Source organism: Scyliorhinus canicula, chromosome 3 (assembly GCF_902713615.1).
Source record: "Scyliorhinus canicula chromosome 3, sScyCan1.1, whole genome shotgun sequence".
NCBI classification, from domain to species: domain Eukaryota; kingdom Metazoa; phylum Chordata; class Chondrichthyes; order Carcharhiniformes; family Scyliorhinidae; genus Scyliorhinus; species Scyliorhinus canicula.
In genome coordinates this window covers 214,074,710-214,095,050 of record NC_052148.1, presented here as the reverse complement: position 1 = coordinate 214,095,050, position 20,341 = coordinate 214,074,710, and the positions used below count along the sequence as shown (strand labels likewise).

General features: G+C 47.4%; 1 protein-coding gene across 1 annotated transcript; it reads right to left on the bottom strand.

Annotated features, from left to right (window-relative positions):
- Positions 1-359: 359 nt before the first annotated feature.
- Positions 360-18,395, bottom strand: LOC119963282. The gene is made up of 4 exons (XM_038792139.1): positions 17,607-18,395; positions 15,245-15,354; positions 12,164-12,282; positions 360-988 (listed from the first exon to the last, which is right to left on the bottom strand). The coding sequence occupies exons 2-4, from the start codon at positions 15,341-15,343 to the stop codon at positions 565-567; spliced, it is 642 nt and encodes a 213-aa protein (XP_038648067.1). The 5' UTR covers positions 15,344-15,354; positions 17,607-18,395; the 3' UTR covers positions 360-564.
- Positions 18,396-20,341: the final 1,946 nt, after the last annotated feature.

Here is a 20,341-nt window from a genome sequence, read left to right as displayed (position 1 = left end):
TTCCATTGTACCTGGGAATCGCCCGGTATTGCCTCATTAGTATGCTAACTTGATTTCTTTCACAGTGCTGTCTGGTTTCTGCAGCAGTCAGAACTGGTTTCTGCAGCAGTCAGAATACACAAGCGCTTTTGCAAGCTGTTTGCTTTTGCAACATGTCCATTTTCCCTGCATTCTTTTTAATCTTCCATTTTGTGTTGGGCAGTGGCCACCCCAGGTGGCTACACTCCCTCCTTGTGATCCTCATGAAAGATCACCCAAGTTCGGTGTCTTTATGTTCCCTGATCTCAGCGAGTCCCATGGCCTCTATACTTTCCTCAATTATGGCACAAATTATTATCTAACAGTCTCTGGTTGGCGCTATGTCAAAGGGGACATGCATTACTAGGGAACCTCTAACTATCCTTTGTAAACTACACTCCCTTACACATTTAAACATTCTAACTTCCTATCCTTATAACATTATCATCATTACATTCCATTTCTGGCTCGGCAGTCGAGATGAGTATTACAATACATCAGAAAAGGGCCTTATTTACAACAGCAACTTGAAAATTAAATCATTCATTACACATCAAGGGGTTGGGGGGACTGGTGGTAGCCGAAAATAGGGGATTGTACTCTGTATATGGTCGAGGTGCGAGAGCGGGAGGCTCTCCTTCTCCATTTCCTTAACCTAAGTGTCGGTACTATGATGCAGAGAGCTGCTATCACCAAAAGTGATTCAATAACATATGATAGGGAGTACCAATTCATAAATTTTGTGCACCAGGTCTGGTCATCGCTGTTTCTTACTGGGCTTTGAGAAGTCGGTGTCTGGGAAACATTAACGGCGGGGGTCATAGGGGAAAAGGGGTTTGCGTCCGCGCGCAAAAATACAAAAACAATAACTAAAAACATATAGGTCTTCATCGCGGTCTTCTTTCTTCTCTTCCTTCTGTCCTTTTGTATTGCTGATCTTGCTCCGATCCTTCCTTCGAATGTCAGAAAGCTATGGGATCAAGCACATTACCTGTCAATGATTCGTTTAATACCTTTAATGTTAGTGTATCTGTCCTCTTATTCCAATTGTCCTTTAAATGAATGGCCAAGTCACTCCCTGTGACTCCCCTCATTTTTTTTTCAAAAGCGAATTTAGGACCAGACGTACACTTAACAACTGTGCCACTGCGAGCCGTCTCGCAGGTTTTGCGATTTACCATCCCAATGTTCCTGGATGTAAATAGCATAGGGAGTGACAGCCGAAGGGCTACCTCAAACAAAACAAATGAAACCAAACTTTAGAAGTAAGATATCCGAATGAGTTGCGTATGGACCGCAATGGGTAAGATTTGAATGGGATGCCCGGGTAGGGCGTGCTGTGCTGTACCCGAGCTTAGCTGGCCAGAGGGGGGTCCTCAGACAGGGCGGGTCCTCAATGCCATTTCTCCACTGCCTGAGCGACCTGGAACGAACGGGCATGAATGTGTTTATCATGAATTTGCAGCCTCTATTCCCAGAATAGAGGGGCACCTGAAAAAAAAAGGGGGAGCCAAGATGCTCCTAGTGGGGTAAGGGTGAAGCCTTAAGTTGGGCTCCAGACATTGCAGCTGAGACAAGTTCTCAGAGATATCTGCGGACAAACGTAACGTGCATGTGAGGTGGTCACAAGCTTTTCAGCTGAAAATCGAGTGACCAATCTCCAAAAACAAACATTTAACAAACAAACATACAAACATCACCAAAATGCATGCATGTTCCATCAGAAAGGACACCGTTTATCTGTCAAGCGGTTCCTCTGTTTACATCATCTGGACACCTCAATTCTCTTCATTCTCTGCGGACAGGGTCGCAAAGGGGTTGCCGTGTCGGGAGTCAGACTCAGAGTCATCCTCTTCCCCCGGATCCCATACCCTTGTATGGATCAGGCATGCAATCATTGCGTTATGTGCCCGGGGGTCACTCGTCATTTCGGACAAGTCTCCAAGAATTGTCCCTGTGCCAAATTGTGGGGTCTAAATTTGTATGAACATCGTCGGGGTCATCATAGTTGGGCGGTGGGGCTGGGTGTGGGTCTGGGGTTTTAATATAAGTAATCTCCAAATCACTGTAGTCGGGGTTGTAGTCGCTGTGTGTGGGGTCTGTTGTATCAGGGCAGCAGAGAGGCGTGCTGTGGCTGTCGTCAAAGTCACAGTCGCTGTCTCTGCTGTGGCAGCTTGTGGGCGTTTCGGGGCGTGGTCTGAAGTCAATGGGCGGAGTCGAGGTCGAGTCCAATGAGGGGCTCGTCTGTGAGGGGGAGGGTGGAAATGTGTCTCTTGTGGGCGGGGCGTGGTCTTCAGCCGCGTCTAGCAGGACATGGTGTGAGTGGTTGGACTGTGTTCCATATGCCTTTAACTGGTTAAAATGGAACCACGCAGTCTTCCCGTTGGGGTACTTTATCTTGTAAACTGAAGGGCTGATTTTGTCCGCAATTGAGTAGGGGCCGGAAAATTTGGGGCCAAAAACATGCTGGGGTTATACACAGATAACATTATCTGTTGGCCAACCTGAAATTCTGTGGTATGGACAGTCCTGTTGAAACAAGCCTTGCTCTGTTTCCGTTTCTTACCCAATTTAACTGCGGCTGCTAACTGAGCCGACATTACAGTTTCAACTAATTGTTTTACTGCTGTCTCGTGTGTGAGGGCCGTCACTTCTGGGCTGGTCATGCCGAGTCCTAAAAGGAATTCAGATCTTTTCATAGGGCGTCCAGTCATGAGTGTGTGTGGGGTGAAACTTGTTGATGCTGAAACAGTATTTCTTATAAACATAAGTGGGAATGGGAGCACTGAATCCCAAGTTGAATTGTTTTCTTGGACCATCTTTCTAAGGGTCGATTTTAGAGTCCGATTCATGCGTTCCACTATTCCGCTTGACTGGGGGTGATACGCAATGTGGAAATTTATTTAATGCCGAATATGGTGAGGACATTCTTCATGATCCGTCCTGTAAAATGAGATCCCTGGTCTGATTCAATACTTCAGGGGAGTCCCCATCTAGTAAAGATGTGGTGCATTAGGATCTTTGCAGCTGTCTTTGCTGTGTTTGTACGAGATGGGAATGCCTCTACCCATTTCGTAAACGTGTCTATGACCACCAGAACATATTTATAGCCATTCCTGCATGGGGGCAATGGACCTATAAAATCGATCTGGAGGTTAGTCCAGGGCCTATTAACGGGGCGAGTGTGGCTGAGTTGTGCCTTCTTTGAATACCTCTCCGGGTTATTCTGTGCACAAATCAAACAGTTCTCTATGTAGTGCGTTACATCGTCTCTTAAATTGGGCCACCAACAGAGCTGCCTAAGGTGGGCTGTGGTAGGGTCGATCCCTTGGTGTCCATGACCATGATGAAATAAGGCAATCATTTGATTCCTGTCATTCTCAGGAACCACATACAACTTGTCTTTGATAACCACACCCTCGTGTGTGGTCAGAGCGTGTTTAAACTTGTCGTACTGGGCCACAAAGTTTCCTTTTAAAATCTCCCAGAGATTTTTGTCCTGCCTCTGTGCCTGTACTAAATCCTCTATGTTTGTTTGTGAGACTTGGACTGAGCTCACAGGGTCGCTAGCTGGTGTGCTAGCTGGGGGTGTCCAAAAATGACCTCGCCTGGAACCTGCTTTAGCCAGTGCGTTGGCTTTCACATTTCCAGGGGGGGATGATCGATGGTGGCTTCTAACTTTAATAATGCCATACGTCCTATCCTTTGCCTTCTCTAGGATATGGCGGAGTAATGGGGCTGATGGAAGGGGCTTCCCGTCCGCAGAGACAAAACCTCTTGTCCTCCACAGGGGTAGAAAATCTGTGAGGCTGTTACAGACATATAGACTGTCCGAATATATGTCTGCTGGGCTGGGGAACGAATCTGGGTGGTCCACTATGTATGCTATAGCCACGAGCTCTGCTGCCTGCATGCCTAAGTGTCCGGGTACCTTTAATGCTAACTCCTGTGGTGCGCGTCCCTGCGCATCTTCCACATAAATACCGCATCCAGTGATGCGTTCGCCATCTAAAACTGTGGATGAACCGTCCACATAGATCCGTAGGGGTGCACACGTGTCCGTGTGCTGGGGGCTCTGGCTTGAATTCCCTATCTTCCTGGGGGGCGTCTTAGCAATGAAGGGTCCTGTGTTGTGGAGGGGGGCTACTATTTCGCAATCATGGTGTTGTCCTGGGTATTGGAGGTTGTCTGCTAAAAATGTGTGTGTCCTGGTTCATTTAACTGTTATGTCCTGTCCTTGTAACAGAAGTGTCCACCTAGCTGCTCTTATCTGGCTCACTGAACCGTCCTTCAGTCGTCCGTCTAAAAGTAACTGTGTGGGGGTGTGTTTGGACAGAATGGTGATGGGGTTGAGTCCGGTAATGTAAGAAAAGTATTGTACTGCCCAGAATACTGCGAGTAGGTGCCTTTTGCAGGCTGAAAATCCTTGCTCCACTGGGTCTAACAGTCTGGAGGCATAAGCCACTGGTCGTAGCTGCTCGTGACGTTCCTGAAGGAGCACGGCCAAGAGGGTCAGATCTGTGCTTGCTACCTCAATTGCATAGGGGGAGAGCGGGTCTGGAACTTGTAGTGCAGGTGCTGCGCTAAGGTCTTTCTTTAAATCTTCCACAGCCTCTGTATGCTGCGGAAGCCATTCCCAAGGGGCTCCTTTCTTAAGGAGGTCTGAAAGTAGGGCTGCCTTGGTCGCAAAACCATTGATATGGTTCCGACAATACCCAACTAGTCCTAAAAACGACTGGAGGGCTGAAACATTTTGGGGAAGGAGCAATTTGACGATTGAGTCATTTCTTTTGAACTCGATCTCGCGTTTGCCCTGCGTGATGATTGTACCCAAATACATCACCTTACTCTCCAATAGTTGGGCCTTTCTGGGGTTAACTTTACATCCGATTGAGTTCAGAAGTTCCAGGAGTTCAGACAGAAGCATGATGTGCTCTGCCTTGGTGTCTGTCTGCAGTAATAGGTCGTCCACATACTGTACCAGACATTCAGGTCGGGAACATTTTGCTAATCCATTTGCCAGCTGTCGGTGGAAAATGGAGGGGGAATGGTGGAATCCTTATGGGAGGCATGTCCACGTGTACTGCTGACCTTTAAAAGTGAAGGCAAATTTGTACTGGCACACCTTTGCCAATGGGATTGACCAAAAGCCGTTGCTAATGTCCAATACCGTAAAATACTTGGAGTTGAGTCCCTGCTTGAGCATGGTCTTGGGACTTGTTGCTACCGTGGGGGCTACTGCTGGGGTTACTTTGTTGAGTTCCCGATAATCAATGGTCAGACGCCATGATCCGTCGGGCTTCCTCACTGGCCAAATAGGGGCATTATTAGTCGAGGCTACAGTCCTAAGTACACCCTGCTCTAATAAGTTCTGTATAACTTTTCCAATTTCTCCCTCCGCTTCTAGGGGAAATCTGTACTGTCTTTGAAAAAATGAAATGATATGAAATGAAAATCGCTTATTGTCACGAGTAGGCTTCAATGAAGTTACTGTGAAAAGCCCCTAGTCACCACATTCTGGCGCCTGTCCGAGGAGGCTGATATGGGAATCGAACCATGCTGCTGGCCTGCTTGGTCTGCTATAAAAGCTTGCGATTTAGCTGAGTGAGCTAAACCAGCCTTTGTGGTCTTGGGTCAGGTCCTGTAATTTGAACTTGTCCAGTCATTCTGCCGCAGTCGTGCCGGTGACTGGCAAATGCTGTCCTGTGCTTGTTCAAAACTGCCCTAACCTGTTTGTCCGTGCTATGTGTGGTCGGGTCAAAACAATAGTCACCTACTGCGCTAATCCTGTTTGCGTACTCTCCTTCTGTGAGCGTTGCGGGTGCTCTGTCTGATTTCGCCATTCGCCAGACACACTGATTGACTGGGTCGAACGACAGGCTGTGGGCATTCATGAAATCAATACCCAGTATGTGTTCTGCTGTGCGGGGCAGATTAACTAAAACAACGGGGTGTCTGGTGGAGATATTCCCTAGTTGGATGGGTACAGGGGCTGTAATGTGTCCCTGCTGTGAGTGACCTGTAAATCCGCTGAGGGTTATCGTGGCTGTAGTGGGCCACGGTCTGCCTGTGGTGTACTGGAGGAATTAATGGTCGTGCGGGACCCTCCTGTGTCCCAGAGTAATTCTATGGGCTTTCCCTGAATTTTCGCCATGACTACCGGTCGTCCGGATCAGTCCCAGAGGGTGTCACAGACCCAAGTGGTGGAGCCCGAACACCGTCAGTCCGTTCCGTCCACATTGGTCTGTCCTGACTGCGTCCCTATACTGTGGATAGGCTTCGCTTTGTTCCTGTTCAGAGTGCCTGTCTGCTGGCCTCTCTGAGATTTCTGCGGGGCGTTGCATTCCCTAGCAAAATGTCCTAACTGTCCGCAGTTAAAACATTCCTGTGACTTCTGTGGGGGGCTGTTCTTTCCCTCATTTACCCATGCAGGGTTTTGGTGCGCTCTTACTGCCTGTATATCTGCTGCAGCCTGAGCTTCTTCGTGGTTCTTTAATGTTACTTTGCCGTGGACAGATTGGTCCCAAGCGCGGGACAATCTTTTCAATACCCATTTTTCATTATGGGCCTCTTCTGAGGGGTCATGATTGGAGCAGACATTCTGTCCTGCATCTGTGGCGTGGGAGATGATTGTGCGGGTCCATTTAACCATGTTATCTCGGGTCAAATGTGCGCGGTCTAAATCACCGAAAACTGCAGTCAAGTGAATCCACAGCCTTCCTGCGAATGCGGTGGGGTGCTCGGTCCTTTTCTGCCTACACTTATTTAGGCCTTCGACTGGGTCTCCTCTGTTGTACCCTATTGCGTCTAAAATAGCTGTATGCATCTCTTCGAGGGTGCCTCCTCCAACGTTCTGTGGGTCGGGGAGGGCTGCTACAAATGATGAGTCTAAACTCAAAACTGTGAGCTTAACCTGCTCTCGCTCATCCAGGCCGTACATGGTCGTCTGCTGTTTCACTCGTGCAAAGAATTGGTGGGGGTCTGCAGTGGGGAGGAACGGGGTGATTTTCTCACACGCATCCCTTAGTTGTGTCACGGTTAAGGGGGTGGTGTACGTGATCTCGGGTGCGCCTTCTGTGGTTGCTTTTCATTGGGTGGTGACTGGGTTCATTGGCGAGGGTACTATCTGATCTGTGGGGGGTTGGGGTGCTTTCCTTTTCTGCTGCGCTGCTAGCGCACATGTTCCCTGAACATATCGCTGCGCTGTCTCACTTAATTCCTGCCGATCTGGGGCATTTTCTTCTTCTAATTGTGTTGCAAAGGTCTCTTGGAAGCCATTCTGCACAGAAAGCAGAGATTGCAGCTCCGCAATCTGCTTCCTACATTTAGCGTGGTCTACGGTGCTTTGCCTTTGCTCAGTGGTGGCAGCATGGAGTGCCCTTAAAGCTGCCTTTAGGTCGCTACACTGCTTTTTCAGTGTCTCTACCTGTTTTCCTGATTCTTCTCTTATCAAGATTGCACGCTGCACATCTTGATAGGCCTTTTCGTACTGAACTTGAGAGCTGCTCAGATGGGCTAGACAAGACTGATGTGCCCTTTTGGCATCATCCACCTCTCTATCCTTATCTGCCAGTCATTGCCTTAATCCTGAATTCTCCTTTTCGATGTCCCTGACATCCACTTTGCTCATTCTGTTTTTCTCCTCTAACTCTGCTCAGAGCGTCCTGACGACCTCCTCTGTGCCTCGCAATTGTGCCAAGCAGGACACAATTGCCATCAGCTTACATGCTTTACCTAAACTTTTCTTGTGAATTTCAGACAGGTTCTCCCACCAAGTATGTCCTATACTCCCGGGACCTGTCTCCTCATTCAAACAAAACTCACTCCAAAGGGGCCATCCTTTCCCTTTGAGGTACTTCCTGAGTTCCAGCTCCCAAACGGGACACTGACCTACTCTGCTGCTGTTGGTCGCTGCGACCATGAACTGCTCTGGGTTCATGAGGTGTTCCATTGCCTGCATGGCCATTTTGTTTTCTCTATGCTCTCTTAAATTTGGAACGAGGGATAATAAGGCAATGCTATAAAATACGGGTACGGCTTTCGCTATGTTCCGAATTATAAACTCCCGACAGTTTGTCGCAACAAAAATCTCTCGGTTTTACCTTACAACCATGTTAGTTATGCATGCAAAAACACACTTCCGAATTATGAGGATTGATTTGAACTACTTGAACACTTGTGGTTTTTCCTTTTCCCAATTGGATTTCAGATTCAAATTTCTGGGTTCTCTCGGAGTGGGGGGGGGGGGGGGGGGGGGGGGGGCACTTCTAATCGAGTCCCGTCGGATGTCGCCACTAAATGTTGCTCGTTCTGGGTGAGTGTGCTTTACACGCGAATTTGGCTCTGTTTCATTCCTTAGCTGTGGAGTCGCCAGGTATCGTTAAGATACCGCCACAAGTTTCAAGTTCAAGTTCAAGTCATAGGTATGGACTAAAGGGGGTCAGGAGTGTCTACTCTCGTAGCGTGCGTTGTATGACACTTACGTGATGGCGGCTACTGTCCAGGCCTCTCCTCCTCAAGGTTCTTCTGCTGCAACGGTGTTCTGCTGGGAGGGCTGGCTGGTCAAGGAGAGGCTGGCAGAGAGAGAGAGCTGGGGTTGGGGTCTCTGTCTTATACCTCTCTCAGGGTCTTGTGCCCACCTGGGCGGACCCTGTATACACTCGCAATCGATTGGGTCTCTTCCCAATCAATTGATTTGAATTCTCCAATAACGGTGCAGTCCCTCGATCATTGGGCGGTTCTTGGGACTTATTGTTCTGGACTTCTCTTGGCGCCGAGAAGTCTGGCCTTCTATTCAATGTATCGATTAGCGTTAACTTGTTTCCATTGTACCTGGGAATCGCCCGGTATCGCCTCATTAGTATGTTAACTTGATTTCTTTCACAGTGCTGTCTAGTTTCTGCAGCAGTCAGAACTGGTTTCTGCAGCAGTCAGAATACACAAGCGCCTTTGCAAGCTGCTTGCTTTTGCAACATGTCCATTTTCCCTGCATTCCTTGCAATCTTCCATTTTGTGTTGGGCAGTGGCCACCCCAGGTGGCTACAGGGGGTCCCCTTATTACAAGGGTTCCTGTGGGGGTTCCACCTACTATACCGGTCCTGTGGGCATGGGCACTGTCGGCATGGGCAGGCAGTGCATTGTTGGGGAGGGGGTTTGGCCATTGGAGGGACTCGGACCCCTTGGCCCACCACGTCAGGCTCACGATTGCTTAGACAATCTCCAAAAACAGTGGAAGATGGCTCAGGTTGTTTGCACATTATCTGTTTTCACCATTGGCAGGCAAGCCTTCAGTTGCCTCGGCCCATGGCTCCGGAATTCACCCTCTAAATCTTTCCGCCACCTTACCTCGCTCTCATCCTTTCAAATGTTCCTTAAAACTTACCTCTCTGACAACATTTTGATCACCTGTCATATTTTCATATGTGTCCTGGTGCAAACCTTTCTACGATAATGCTCCTATGAGCTGTACCATGTTACATGTGCGATGCAAATATAAGTTATTGTTGTTTTCTGTCACCTCATTTGTATTATAACCCCAAGCAATTTGCATCAAACACCAATAGCACAGAAGACAGATGGATGAGCATCTAAAGTACTTTTTACAAAGATCAGGGGCGAAATTCTTCGACCCCGCAGGGTCGGAGAATCGCCCAGGACCGGCGAAAATCCCGCCCCCGCCGTGGCCGGAATTCTCTGCTACCCAGGAATTGGCGGGGGCGGGAAACGCGCCGCGCGGATCGGTGTGTGCCTCCCGTGGCGATTCTCCGGCCCGCGATGGGCCTAAGTCCTGCCGTTGAGAAGCCAATCCCGCCGCCGTGGCTTCAACAATCTCTGATGGCGGTGGGATTGGCGGCCCTAGCGGGCCCCCGGGATCTTGGGGGGGGCGTGGGCGATCGGACCCCGGGGGTGTCCCCACGGTGGTCAGGTCCGCGATCGGGGCCCATCGATCAGCAGACGGGCCAGTGCCGTGGGGGCACTCTTTCTCTTCCACCGCCGCCACGGCCTCCACCATGGCGGAGGCGGAAGAGAACCCCCGCGACCGCGCATGCGCCAGTGGTGACGTCAGCAGCAGCTGATGCACCGGCGCATGCGTGAACCGGCGAAGGCCTTTCGGCCAGCCCCGACGCCGACCGCCGGGCGTCAAAAGCCATTGGCGCCGGTTTTGGCACCAGTCGGTATGGCGCCAACCACTCCGGCGCGGGCCTAGCCCCCAAAGGTGCGAAGAATTCTGCACCTTTGGGGAGGGCCGACACCGGAGTGGTTGGCGCCACTCCGCTATGCCAGGACCCCGCGCCCCGCCGGGTAGGGGAGAATCCCGGCCCAGAATTCACATTTTTCTGCTTTGCATAGTACTGAGGGAGAAATCCTGTGAGGGGAAAAGGAGGACGGCCAAAGTGTTTTTGGCAGTTGTGCGGCAGAAACCAAACCAAAGTGAGCTAATAAAGGCCCAATTCAAAGAAACAAAGAGGACAAGAAACAAAAAGAAGACCAAAAACATACTAAATGTTTCCGGACACTGTGGGCGCGATTCTCCCAGAGGCCCGCCGCCGTCGTGAAACCTGGAGAGGTTCACGACGGCGTCGGAAGCCTCTCCCGGCCCCCTATTCTCCCCTCCCTAGGGGGATAGGGGGATAGGCGCGCCAAAAATGACGCGGCTGACGCACCGAGTGACATCAGCTGCGCATGCGCAGGTTGGACAGTGCCAACCCGCACATGCGCGGTTGTCATCTTTCCCCTCAGCCGCCCCGCAAGACGTGGCAGCTTGATCTTGCGGGGCGGCGGAGGGGAAATAGTGCGTCCGATTGAGAGACCGGCCCGACGATCGGTGGGCACTGATCGCGGGCCTGTCCCCTCCCGAGCACAGTCGTGGTGCTCATTCCCCACCAGGCCCCCTACAAGCCCCAAACGGGAATCTCACACCCGTTTCACGACGGCAGCGACCAGGTGTGATTGCCGCCGTCGTGAAACGGTCGCGAACGGCAGGCCGCTCGGCCCATCGGGGTCGGAGAATTGCGGGCCACCGTGAAAAACTTTGGGAGGGGGTGGGAGAATAGCGGGAGGTGCGGGAGCGGACCTCCCGCTATTCTCCCACCCATCGTGGGAGCGGAGAATCGCGCCCTGTGCGCCTGCAGGATGGCGCTGTGTCCCACTTTTACAGGCGGAAATTGTTCCTTTTTCCACCAAATCAAGTGCATCTCCAGTATGCCACATGCTCTGTCCACGAACCATGCCAGCACATTCAGCCTCATGGGTTTACTTCTTCTAACATAATCGGAAACACATTCAGGAAGAACGATTTTAACATAAATTGCGGCCAGCAGATGTTCTCTTGTTTTGTCTGTGATGTTGGTAACACGTAAAGACGTTAGAGGAAATCATACCCCAAAAGTTTGAAAGTTTTCAAATGTCACCAAAATAAAAGTAAAATATCGAGTCAGTATGTTAATGAAATCACTTCTTCGTCTATGGCAGTAGCTTGCTTCAGGAGCAGTGTATTGAGGAATGTGGGATTAGACCTGTCGGTGAGTTGGCCCTTGAGTCTGTCCTGCTACTCAGTGAAATGGTGACTGAGCTACAGCTAAGCTTCAGAAACCTGGCTTTACCCCATACTCCCTTATTATCCTTGGCAAACAAAAATTTCAATTAAAATATTCATAATTGATCTGGTATCAGATGTCATTTACGGAAGGCAGTTCCAAATCTTTACCACTCTTTCTGTACAGAGGCATTTCCTAATACACTCTGGAAAGATCTAACTCTAATTTTGAAACTATTCCAGCCAGCCCCAGATTCCAAACCAGTATATCTTTTTTCTATTTATCTGCCAACTCTAATTCCCCTAATAGCTTGCAAACTTCAATCGTGCCATCATTTCAACTCTTAATTTTTTACGAAATACAACCCAGCTGGTGTAATACATTCTCAAAATTTATCCTTTGGAATCGAAATTTTACTCTGGTAAATCTATGCAAGCCCTCCAACATCAACATGTACTTCCTGAGGTGTGGGACCCAGAATGAGCATAGTACTTGAGTTGTGGGACTTATATATCTGATACAACTTCTACTTGTGTACATTCTATTTCTCTCAATTGAGACACTAATAAAGATTATTATTATTGTGGGGGTGATTTTCAGCCCCTTACCTGTCAGCGAGAATGACGACGCAGGCGCAAAGTCCAGAGAGAATCGGGAAACGCGGTTCTCGCTGGAAGATCGCATCTCCCAATTTTCCATGTTCCTCGTCGGTGACATAACGTGAATCCTGCCATGGAATGTCAGGAACTTAATTTAAATACATCAACATATCTGGTTAGCACTGCTACCTCACGGCGCTGAGGTCCCCAGGGTCACTGTTTGTGTGTAGTTTGCACATTCTCCCCGTGTTTCCCCACAACCCAAAGATGTGCAGGGTGGGTGATTTGGCCATGCTAAATTGCCCCTTAATTGGAAAAAATGAATTGGGTACTCTATATTTATTTTAAAAAATCAACATATTGTTAGTGAGCCTTCCCGCCGGGACTCTCCGCTGAGGGATTGTCCTTCTAGAGTGGCAGCTAGAAAGTGAGTGGTGTGGGCAGGTGAATTCACAGGGTTAGCACAGGGGGTGAATGTAAGGTCACTGGGTGGGGTCCTGTGAGTTGCCAGGTTGCTTGCCTAGAGTGGGGACTCTGACAAGGGGTGGTTTCCAGCTTCATGACGGGGAGGATGAGTGCAGTCAGAATGAACGCTACGGACATGAGTCTGCAAGTTCAAGATCACTGGTTATTGAGGCCAGGATGTCAGGGATAGAATAATGGGTGGCTGGTTGTTTGAGTTGGAATGCTCATTTAACCCACACCCCAATGAGGGCTGGGGGAATGAGGGTACCATCTAAGGATGAAGCTAACTGTAAATTGCAGACTTCATATGCATCAGATGTGCCTCACCTGCCACAAGGGGAAGCCAGTTGCCTAATCAGCTCCCTGACCCTTCCGTGACAAGTCAATTGTGCCAATTTAGTCAACATTGCAATGCGTGAGGTGTCACTGATTGGCTAATTACTAACCCTTTGGAAGACTAGCCCCCAAGCATTGAACTCCAAGGCTAATACTCACGTCTCCATAACAGAGATGTGCTACAGGTGTTCCCCCTGAGCAAGACGTTATGGTGAATGCAGTCACCCGATTCAGGACATGATGGGTGGCAGCTTTTTGTTCCCGTGTGAAGTTAGAGCACGGATCCATTAAAGGCACTCAACTACCCTCACCTATCACACTTGTGAGAGTCACACAGCCCGCTGAGGGTCGAAGTACTTCATTCAGAGGGAGTTGAGAGGGACAACTGTGGGGAATTGGCTACTGTGCGGCAGGATATAGAGTGAGGACCATTGGAAAGGTGCGTCCATGGGGAATGTGCATGGATGAATGTCCCAGCTCCAGAGAGGCCTCTGGGTCGCTAACTTTGATATTCTCTTCCTTTCAGGTTTGATTCGAGAGAATCGTGGAGCCAGTCAAGCTGGCAATTCTTTTGATTGTGTTGAAACAACAGGAATAACATTGACGTGCCGCTGTGCACAGCCTGGACCAGCACCCTGTAGAAGGGAGGGAGGCAGAGCCCGATCGTCTTCCAGCAGCAAGGTCACAGATGGCGGAGTCTTGGAAGAGAGACTACTGGCCACTGGTATACCGTGGAGCTTCCTATCTCCATAGATCAGAGGTCCAGTGCCGTGGAAGACTGCGTCTGTCCCGTGGGACGGTGAATTACCTTTGTAGCTTCAGCACCTCTGGGACAACCAAAACCACGGGCACGACATCAGCTTGGGGCTAAGCAGGGTGCTGGGCTCTGGATTCCTTCTGAGTGCTGGATCTCTCGGACATCCTTGCCTCCATCTGCAGTGGATCATCAGTGAATCACAGGGACAGACTGATGGGGGAAAGTTAACTCACGTGAAGCTTGCACCACGGCTGCGTGTGAAAAAGAGAAAAGTGTTGAGGGTTCTCGCTATTGCCTCGTGCCCCAAACTCGCCTACTGCACAGCTTTGGTGATGTTCCTCATTGGCCAGTTCAAGGGCTCTTTCCTCAAAAGGTGTTAAGGTCTTTACCTTGGGCATGACCCAAGCAGCTGTGCCCGCTCACACCGATTATGCTTGAGTTTGTCCTGTAATGAGACAGATGGGGAGAGCGTGCCCGGTTAGATGGTGATGAAGCCTGGCAAGTGTGTGAGGTGAGTATGATCAGGAGTGTGAGGAGCAGAATAGCTATTGGGGGAAGCTTGGGGAGTGGGGGTGGGGGGGGGGGGGGGGGGGAGGGTGGTATGACAAGTATTGGGAATCTGTGAAGTGACTGGGAGAAAGATTATTGTGGAGGTGTAATGGGTGTGTAAGGGGTGCAATGGGAGACATTAGGAAACAGACGTGTACCTTGGTTGCACAAAGAAGGTCATTTGTCTTCTTTCAGCACTGTAGCTCTGTCCTCTTATGGAGCGAGCTGGCACTCACTGTCACGGCCACAGCCTCCCGGGCAGGGATGGTGACCTTTCCTGCTGGACAACTGACCGATCGCAGGTAGAGGATGTCACACCTGTGCTCCACACCCATCCAGAAGTTTGGTGAGGGCTCCCTCTGTGAAACACGATGTCTCCACTTTTCTCACCGGGACTGACACCTGGAATATCGGAATATTCCGCCCATGGGTTCACATTCTATTAACGTTTTCAATTATTTTCAGTACCTGTTCATTGCATTTGAATGATCCACGTACCTATATCCTGAGGTCTCTCTGGACCTTGGCATTTTCTACTTTTCCCCAATTTAGAAAGTAATCTGTTCTGTCCATTTTAGATCCAACGTCAGTAGTTTTACATTTGCCTACATTGAAATCCATTCACCACAGTTTTTCCAATTAATTTAATCTACCAGCATCTCTTTGTAATTTTTACTTCCATCTATACAGCTCACAATGCTGCCTAGTTTTGTGTGATCAGTAAGCTTGGACATGTAGCTCTCCCATCATCAAAGTTGTGGATAGCTGAGGCCTAAATGCAGATCCATACGAGACACCACGAGCCACTTCCTGACAATTAGAGCACCTGCCCATTATTCTTGCTGTCAGGCCAAAGTTTTCTGGCTGTTCCCGTTGGCGGGAACTTCCGGTTCCTCCTCCGGGATGGGAGGTGGTGCCGGTGGAATATCGCTCCCTCAGACTTCCGCCACTCGACCAATTTCCCATCCAGATCAATAATTTACCTTCATTCCGGAAGCTTCAACTGTAGCCAGTTTTACTCGATTCTGTGGGTCTTTACCAAATGCCTTCTGGAAGTTCATACAAATAACATCCAGGCACATGGTGATGAAATCTTGAGGAATGAAGGTAACTTTCAGAATATTAGGATCAAGAGCCATCAGAGATTAGGTACAATATTATGGAATGATAAAGAGAAAAATGGATTGATGATTGATGTCACACAAAGTGGTGTCACACAAGAATAACTGAAGTGAAATCATTTCAGCCTATCTAATATTTGCTATATGATATAGCGCAAACTTCTCCTATGGTTTAAATTATTTCAAGTCTAGTTTTTTGTTGTTGAAAACAACTGTCAACATGAATGCTGATGGCCTGGTGCACCACAGATAAGAAAGCACTGAAACCCAAAAGCCATTATTAATGACTGCAACCTAATTACTGCGAGTTAGCAAGAAATAATCTGCAGACATTTCCAGGAAATGTCCGATGTACATGTTTAAAACCGGTTTGCACTGAATATCGCATTGATTAATATTGTAGGTCATGTTCACAGAAATGGTTCCAAATAATCCAAAACAACTCAATTCTTCTGCAATTATTATTTTTAAATACAGGACTATTTATTCTTCACAAACTACATGTGGAATTCAACAATAATAAAAATTGCTTGCATTTATATAAGTTCTTTAATGTTGAAAAATGTCCCAAAGCACTTTCTAGAAGCATAATCCAGTTGAAAAGTTGAAAATTGAAAAGCAACACTACAAATTCTGAGATGAGATTGGATATAAATAGGTTAAATCATTTTCTGTCGAGGCATAGGTTCAAGCTTAGCAAGTACATTGCACTGATATGAGGAGAGGCAATATAACCTAAACCATAAACTAAAATCTAAAGGTGGTTCAGTGACAGAAAGACCTGGGAATTCACAATAGAAATCTATGAAGTTGGCAGGACAAGTTGAAAAGGTCTTAAAGAGCACTTGGGATCCTCGGCTTTAGAAATAGAGACATAGAATACAAAGGCAAGAAGGTTATAGTAAACCTTAGAATTACTGGTCAGAAGTGTGCTTACTGTGTGTGTTGCCCTAATGTGGAATGCATTGCCTGAAAGAATGATGACAGCAGATTCAGTAATAACGTCCAAAAGGGAATTGGGGTTTTAAGTACAGGAAAAGAGCAGGAGAGTGGGACCAATTCAATAGCCTAGACTTTGCAATAATAAGGATGGCAAAAACTGCAAGTTGTCACTGTCATTACTCCTCTGGAACCATCAACAATGTTTGGAGTCCACATATGAAGAATTAAACAGGGCAAGTTGCTGTAATTACCCTTTTAGCCATCAGTCTTGCAGTAATCATAGATCATCCTTGAATGAGTTACAGATTGTTGTAGCTATGTTTTTAATAGCGTACTAACTTCATAATTACTCCTGAGCAGTATCACTGGCCCTGAAAAACTGATTTTAATTTGGTGGAATGACAAATTTTTCCACCACGTTAAAAAAATTCACAGAACTAAAGATTTATTTTTTAAAAGTTTACTTACGATATTTTAGCTTTTACCCTAATCCTATCTACATGTCCTAATCATTTATTTTGCTCATTGTGAAATTCAATTAAAATAAAATATGCTTAGTATATTTTACTCCCTGCAGTAAAATCAAATCACTGTTCATGCTGGAAATCTGAAATAAAGACAGGAAATGCTGGAAATACTAAACAAGTCTGGCAGCATCTGTGGAGGGATTTACATTTTGAATCGAAAATTACACTTCTTCAAAATTCTGGAGAGAAGTCAGATTTGACTCAACGTGTTAGCGTTGGCCCAAATCACAGTCGGTTTGCTACCCCGCTCCTTTTTGCTTCCCCACATTGGGAGCTGCACATTCCTTGCCTGGTCGTCTGACCCAGGCCTCGTGAGAAATGTGCAGCGTACCTGGTTCCCGAAGCCTTCAAGTGCAGGTAGGGTAGCAACATCGGGGGAAGTGAAGCCACACTCCCTTTTTATGGCACTAGATGGCGTAAGAATTTGACTCCAGTAGGTTTGTTCAAAAACTCCTTTTTTTTGTCAAGGGTACATTCTCAGCTTCGAGGTAAGCACATCTCTTTCTTGTACAGACTATTCTATCTTCTCAGTCTCTGGCACATGACTACTGATGTTATGGTACACATCATTATATCATTACCATAATTATGAACCCATTATTCTACGTCAGCCCCCAAATATAATCTCAACGTTTTTCATAACAAATTTAAACTACTTTCTTCAATTATTTACATTACGTTTCCAAACTTCTGTAAACCTCCTGAATTGTTACTGATTCTGTCCAAGTCCTACCCTCCATCCCTCACCCGTGTACCTCATCAAAGTAACTGTCATAAAGAGCTTCAATCTCCCTCAGCGTTCTCGGCTCTCTGGGAGGCCATTGTGGATATGCAGTCTCTCGTCTTTCTCTCAAGAAGGTGAATATAATCGGCAGAGTGGTGTTACAGCGTTCCATGTGTTAGGATATCAGACTAGATCCCAGACAATTTGCAATTTATAAAACTGTGAGAAAAGGGTAATTCACCCCAGGAGTATTGACTCTGACAAATAGGTATCTTTTAGGTTAAAAGAAACTTTAATTTAAACACAGAATTAAGAACATTAACGTCAAAGAAATAAGGTAACAATTAACAGTTAAACAGTCCTTAAATAAAAGGAAAACTTTAACTTATGCCCAACACCTTCCCTATAAATATACCAACCAAACAATCCAATACAGTTCAAATACCACTTAGAAATAAAGTTTACAAAACAGGTTTACTTGCTGTCCCCAGTGTAGAAACTTTGAAGAGAGACTCTTTCAGGAACAACCTGAAAATCCTTCTTTCCAATGGCCAAACTGCTAAAACATGCACGACAGTCAGGTCTCGCTCTTCCCATTAATTAAATCATCTATATCCCACTAAGATGTTCCATGACCTTCTTACTTAGGACTAATCACCATCCCTCAAAATATCAACACCCAGGGAACTGTCCAAAATAAACAATATTCCATTATCCATCTTCAGGGGCCGGTGTAGACTCAATGGTCTGTTTGGCCTCCTTCTGCACTGTAAATTCTATAAGTAAATAAGTAAATGGTTAGAATCAATAATTACCTCAATTTTACACCTTAAATACAGCTTTAGTAAACACACTACCTGCATGTATTTTAACCCAGGGTTTTTAATAATATTACTCCAACAAAACATAAAATACAATATATAACAATTTCCTACATTCGTTACACATGGCTGCTGGTAACTGGCTATGTTCTCCACTGTGACAGTCGTGAAAACTTTTCAATGAAAGACTGATACAAGAGAGACTTCAGGACATGGACAGTTCTACTCTCTTGAACAGAAGAGGACACATTGACATTCTCTCTGGAACGTTCTGCTCCCCCTCAGCACACTGGAGAAAGACTTGAAAAGGTGAAGTATCTTTAACTTCAATGATGAATTGCACAGTTGTATCATTTACTGCTGCAGTTAGGATATAAAAGGTATTGAATATCTGAGACTGGAATAAAACTGGAAGATAAGAAGAATTATGAAAATCCTGGAGACATGGTAGGCTATGAAGAAAATACGCCGACCCTACTATGGCCAGGGTGCTCTTTACACTTTCCCTAGTTAGTGGCAACATTGCCATGCTTGCTTCAGCACGAGGTTGCTCCACTGGCGGCAATGGAGTGACTGTGTCAACAGAAGAATCGTCAACAACAGGATGAACCTCCAGGGCTGGTTGTCGATGAAATTCCTGTATAGGATTCTTCAGCTGTCGAAACTCTGTAGTTTTAGCCTCTACGTCTACACTAAAGGACGACTTTAACGTAAGGATGACTTGCTGTTCAGATTGTGTGGACGTCAACTTACTTTCACACAAACCAATGGGTTCTAGCAACATGGTCCACCTTAGAATCAAACATTTGGTTCTCCCTGGTCAGCCAGTGATATACTGATGAATTCAACGGAACAAATATACAAATGCAGCCCTTTAGCACGCTACCTAAACCCACACCTCCACCCTATCCCCATAACTCAGTAACCCCACCTAACCTTTTTGGACACTAAGGGCAATTTAGGATGACCAATCCACCTAACCTGCACTGTAACACTAGCTCCAGGATCAAGTTTGAACTCAGTTTTAAAGCCTTTAACTTCCAAAGCAACTGACCAAAGACTTTGGGCATAGCTTAACTACTGCTTTGCGACTGCGCAGTCTGGGTGGGCTGGCTAAATAGTGGGAAAGGCCAAAATCGGGATTCTTCACGCCGGGTAATGGGCAGCACGGTAGCATAGTGGTTAGCACTGTGGCTTCACAGCGCCAGGATGCTAGGTTCGGTTCCTGGCTTGGGTCACTGTCTGTGCAGAGTCTGCATGCTCTCTCCTTGTCTGCGTGGGTTTCCCCCGGGTGCTCCAGTTTCTTCCTACAAGTCCCGAAAAACATGCTATTAGGTGAATTGGACATTCTGAATTCTCCCTGTGTGTACCTGAACAGGCGCCGGAATGTGGCATCTGGGGGCTTTTCACATTGCAGTTTAATATAGGCCTACTTGTGACAATAAAGATTGTCAGACTCTTTGGGGGGGTCAGCAGCGACGACACAGACTAGAGGCGGCACCCCATGTGCAGTGGCTTGCCACCCTGAAGACCCAGCCACCCATCAGGCTGAGGATGAACCCAGAGTGGGGGGGGCCAACAATGGCTCAGGTGTATAGGTGTCAGTCTTTCAATGAGATGACAGAAGCATGTGCCGCAGAAGACTCGGTCTCAACAAAGAGACAGTGCAGCACCAGTGCCCATCCTCGCAGACTTGACACCCTGTGGAGGAGGAGGACACCCGCATACGATGGCCCTGAAGATTACAGCTGACCACACGTTTATTCCATTGGTTCATTCCAGGGCTCAAGCAGGGTCCTGTGTGGCATTTCACAATCAACAGCCCATACATACATCCGGGAGGGAATGGATGTTCTGTCTGTCCGGGCATCAGGCATTATCAGCTTTGAGCTGGACCAGTCCCTCCAAGATACCCGGGCTGCAGGATTTACTGCCATCTTTGGGA

Coding starts and splice junctions, on each gene's coding strand:
- LOC119963282 (XM_038792139.1), bottom strand. CDS start 15,343: ATGTGCCTGGATGTTATTTGTATGAACTTCCAGAAGGCATTTGGTAAA. Junction 12,283..15,244: donor TTGAAGCTTCCGGAATGAAG/GTAAATTATTGA, acceptor ATTCCATGGCAG/GATTCACGTTATGTCACCGA. Junction 989..12,163: donor GTCGTCATTCTCGCTGACAG/GTAAGGGGCTGA, acceptor TTGATCCCATAG/CTTTCTGACATTCGAAGGAA.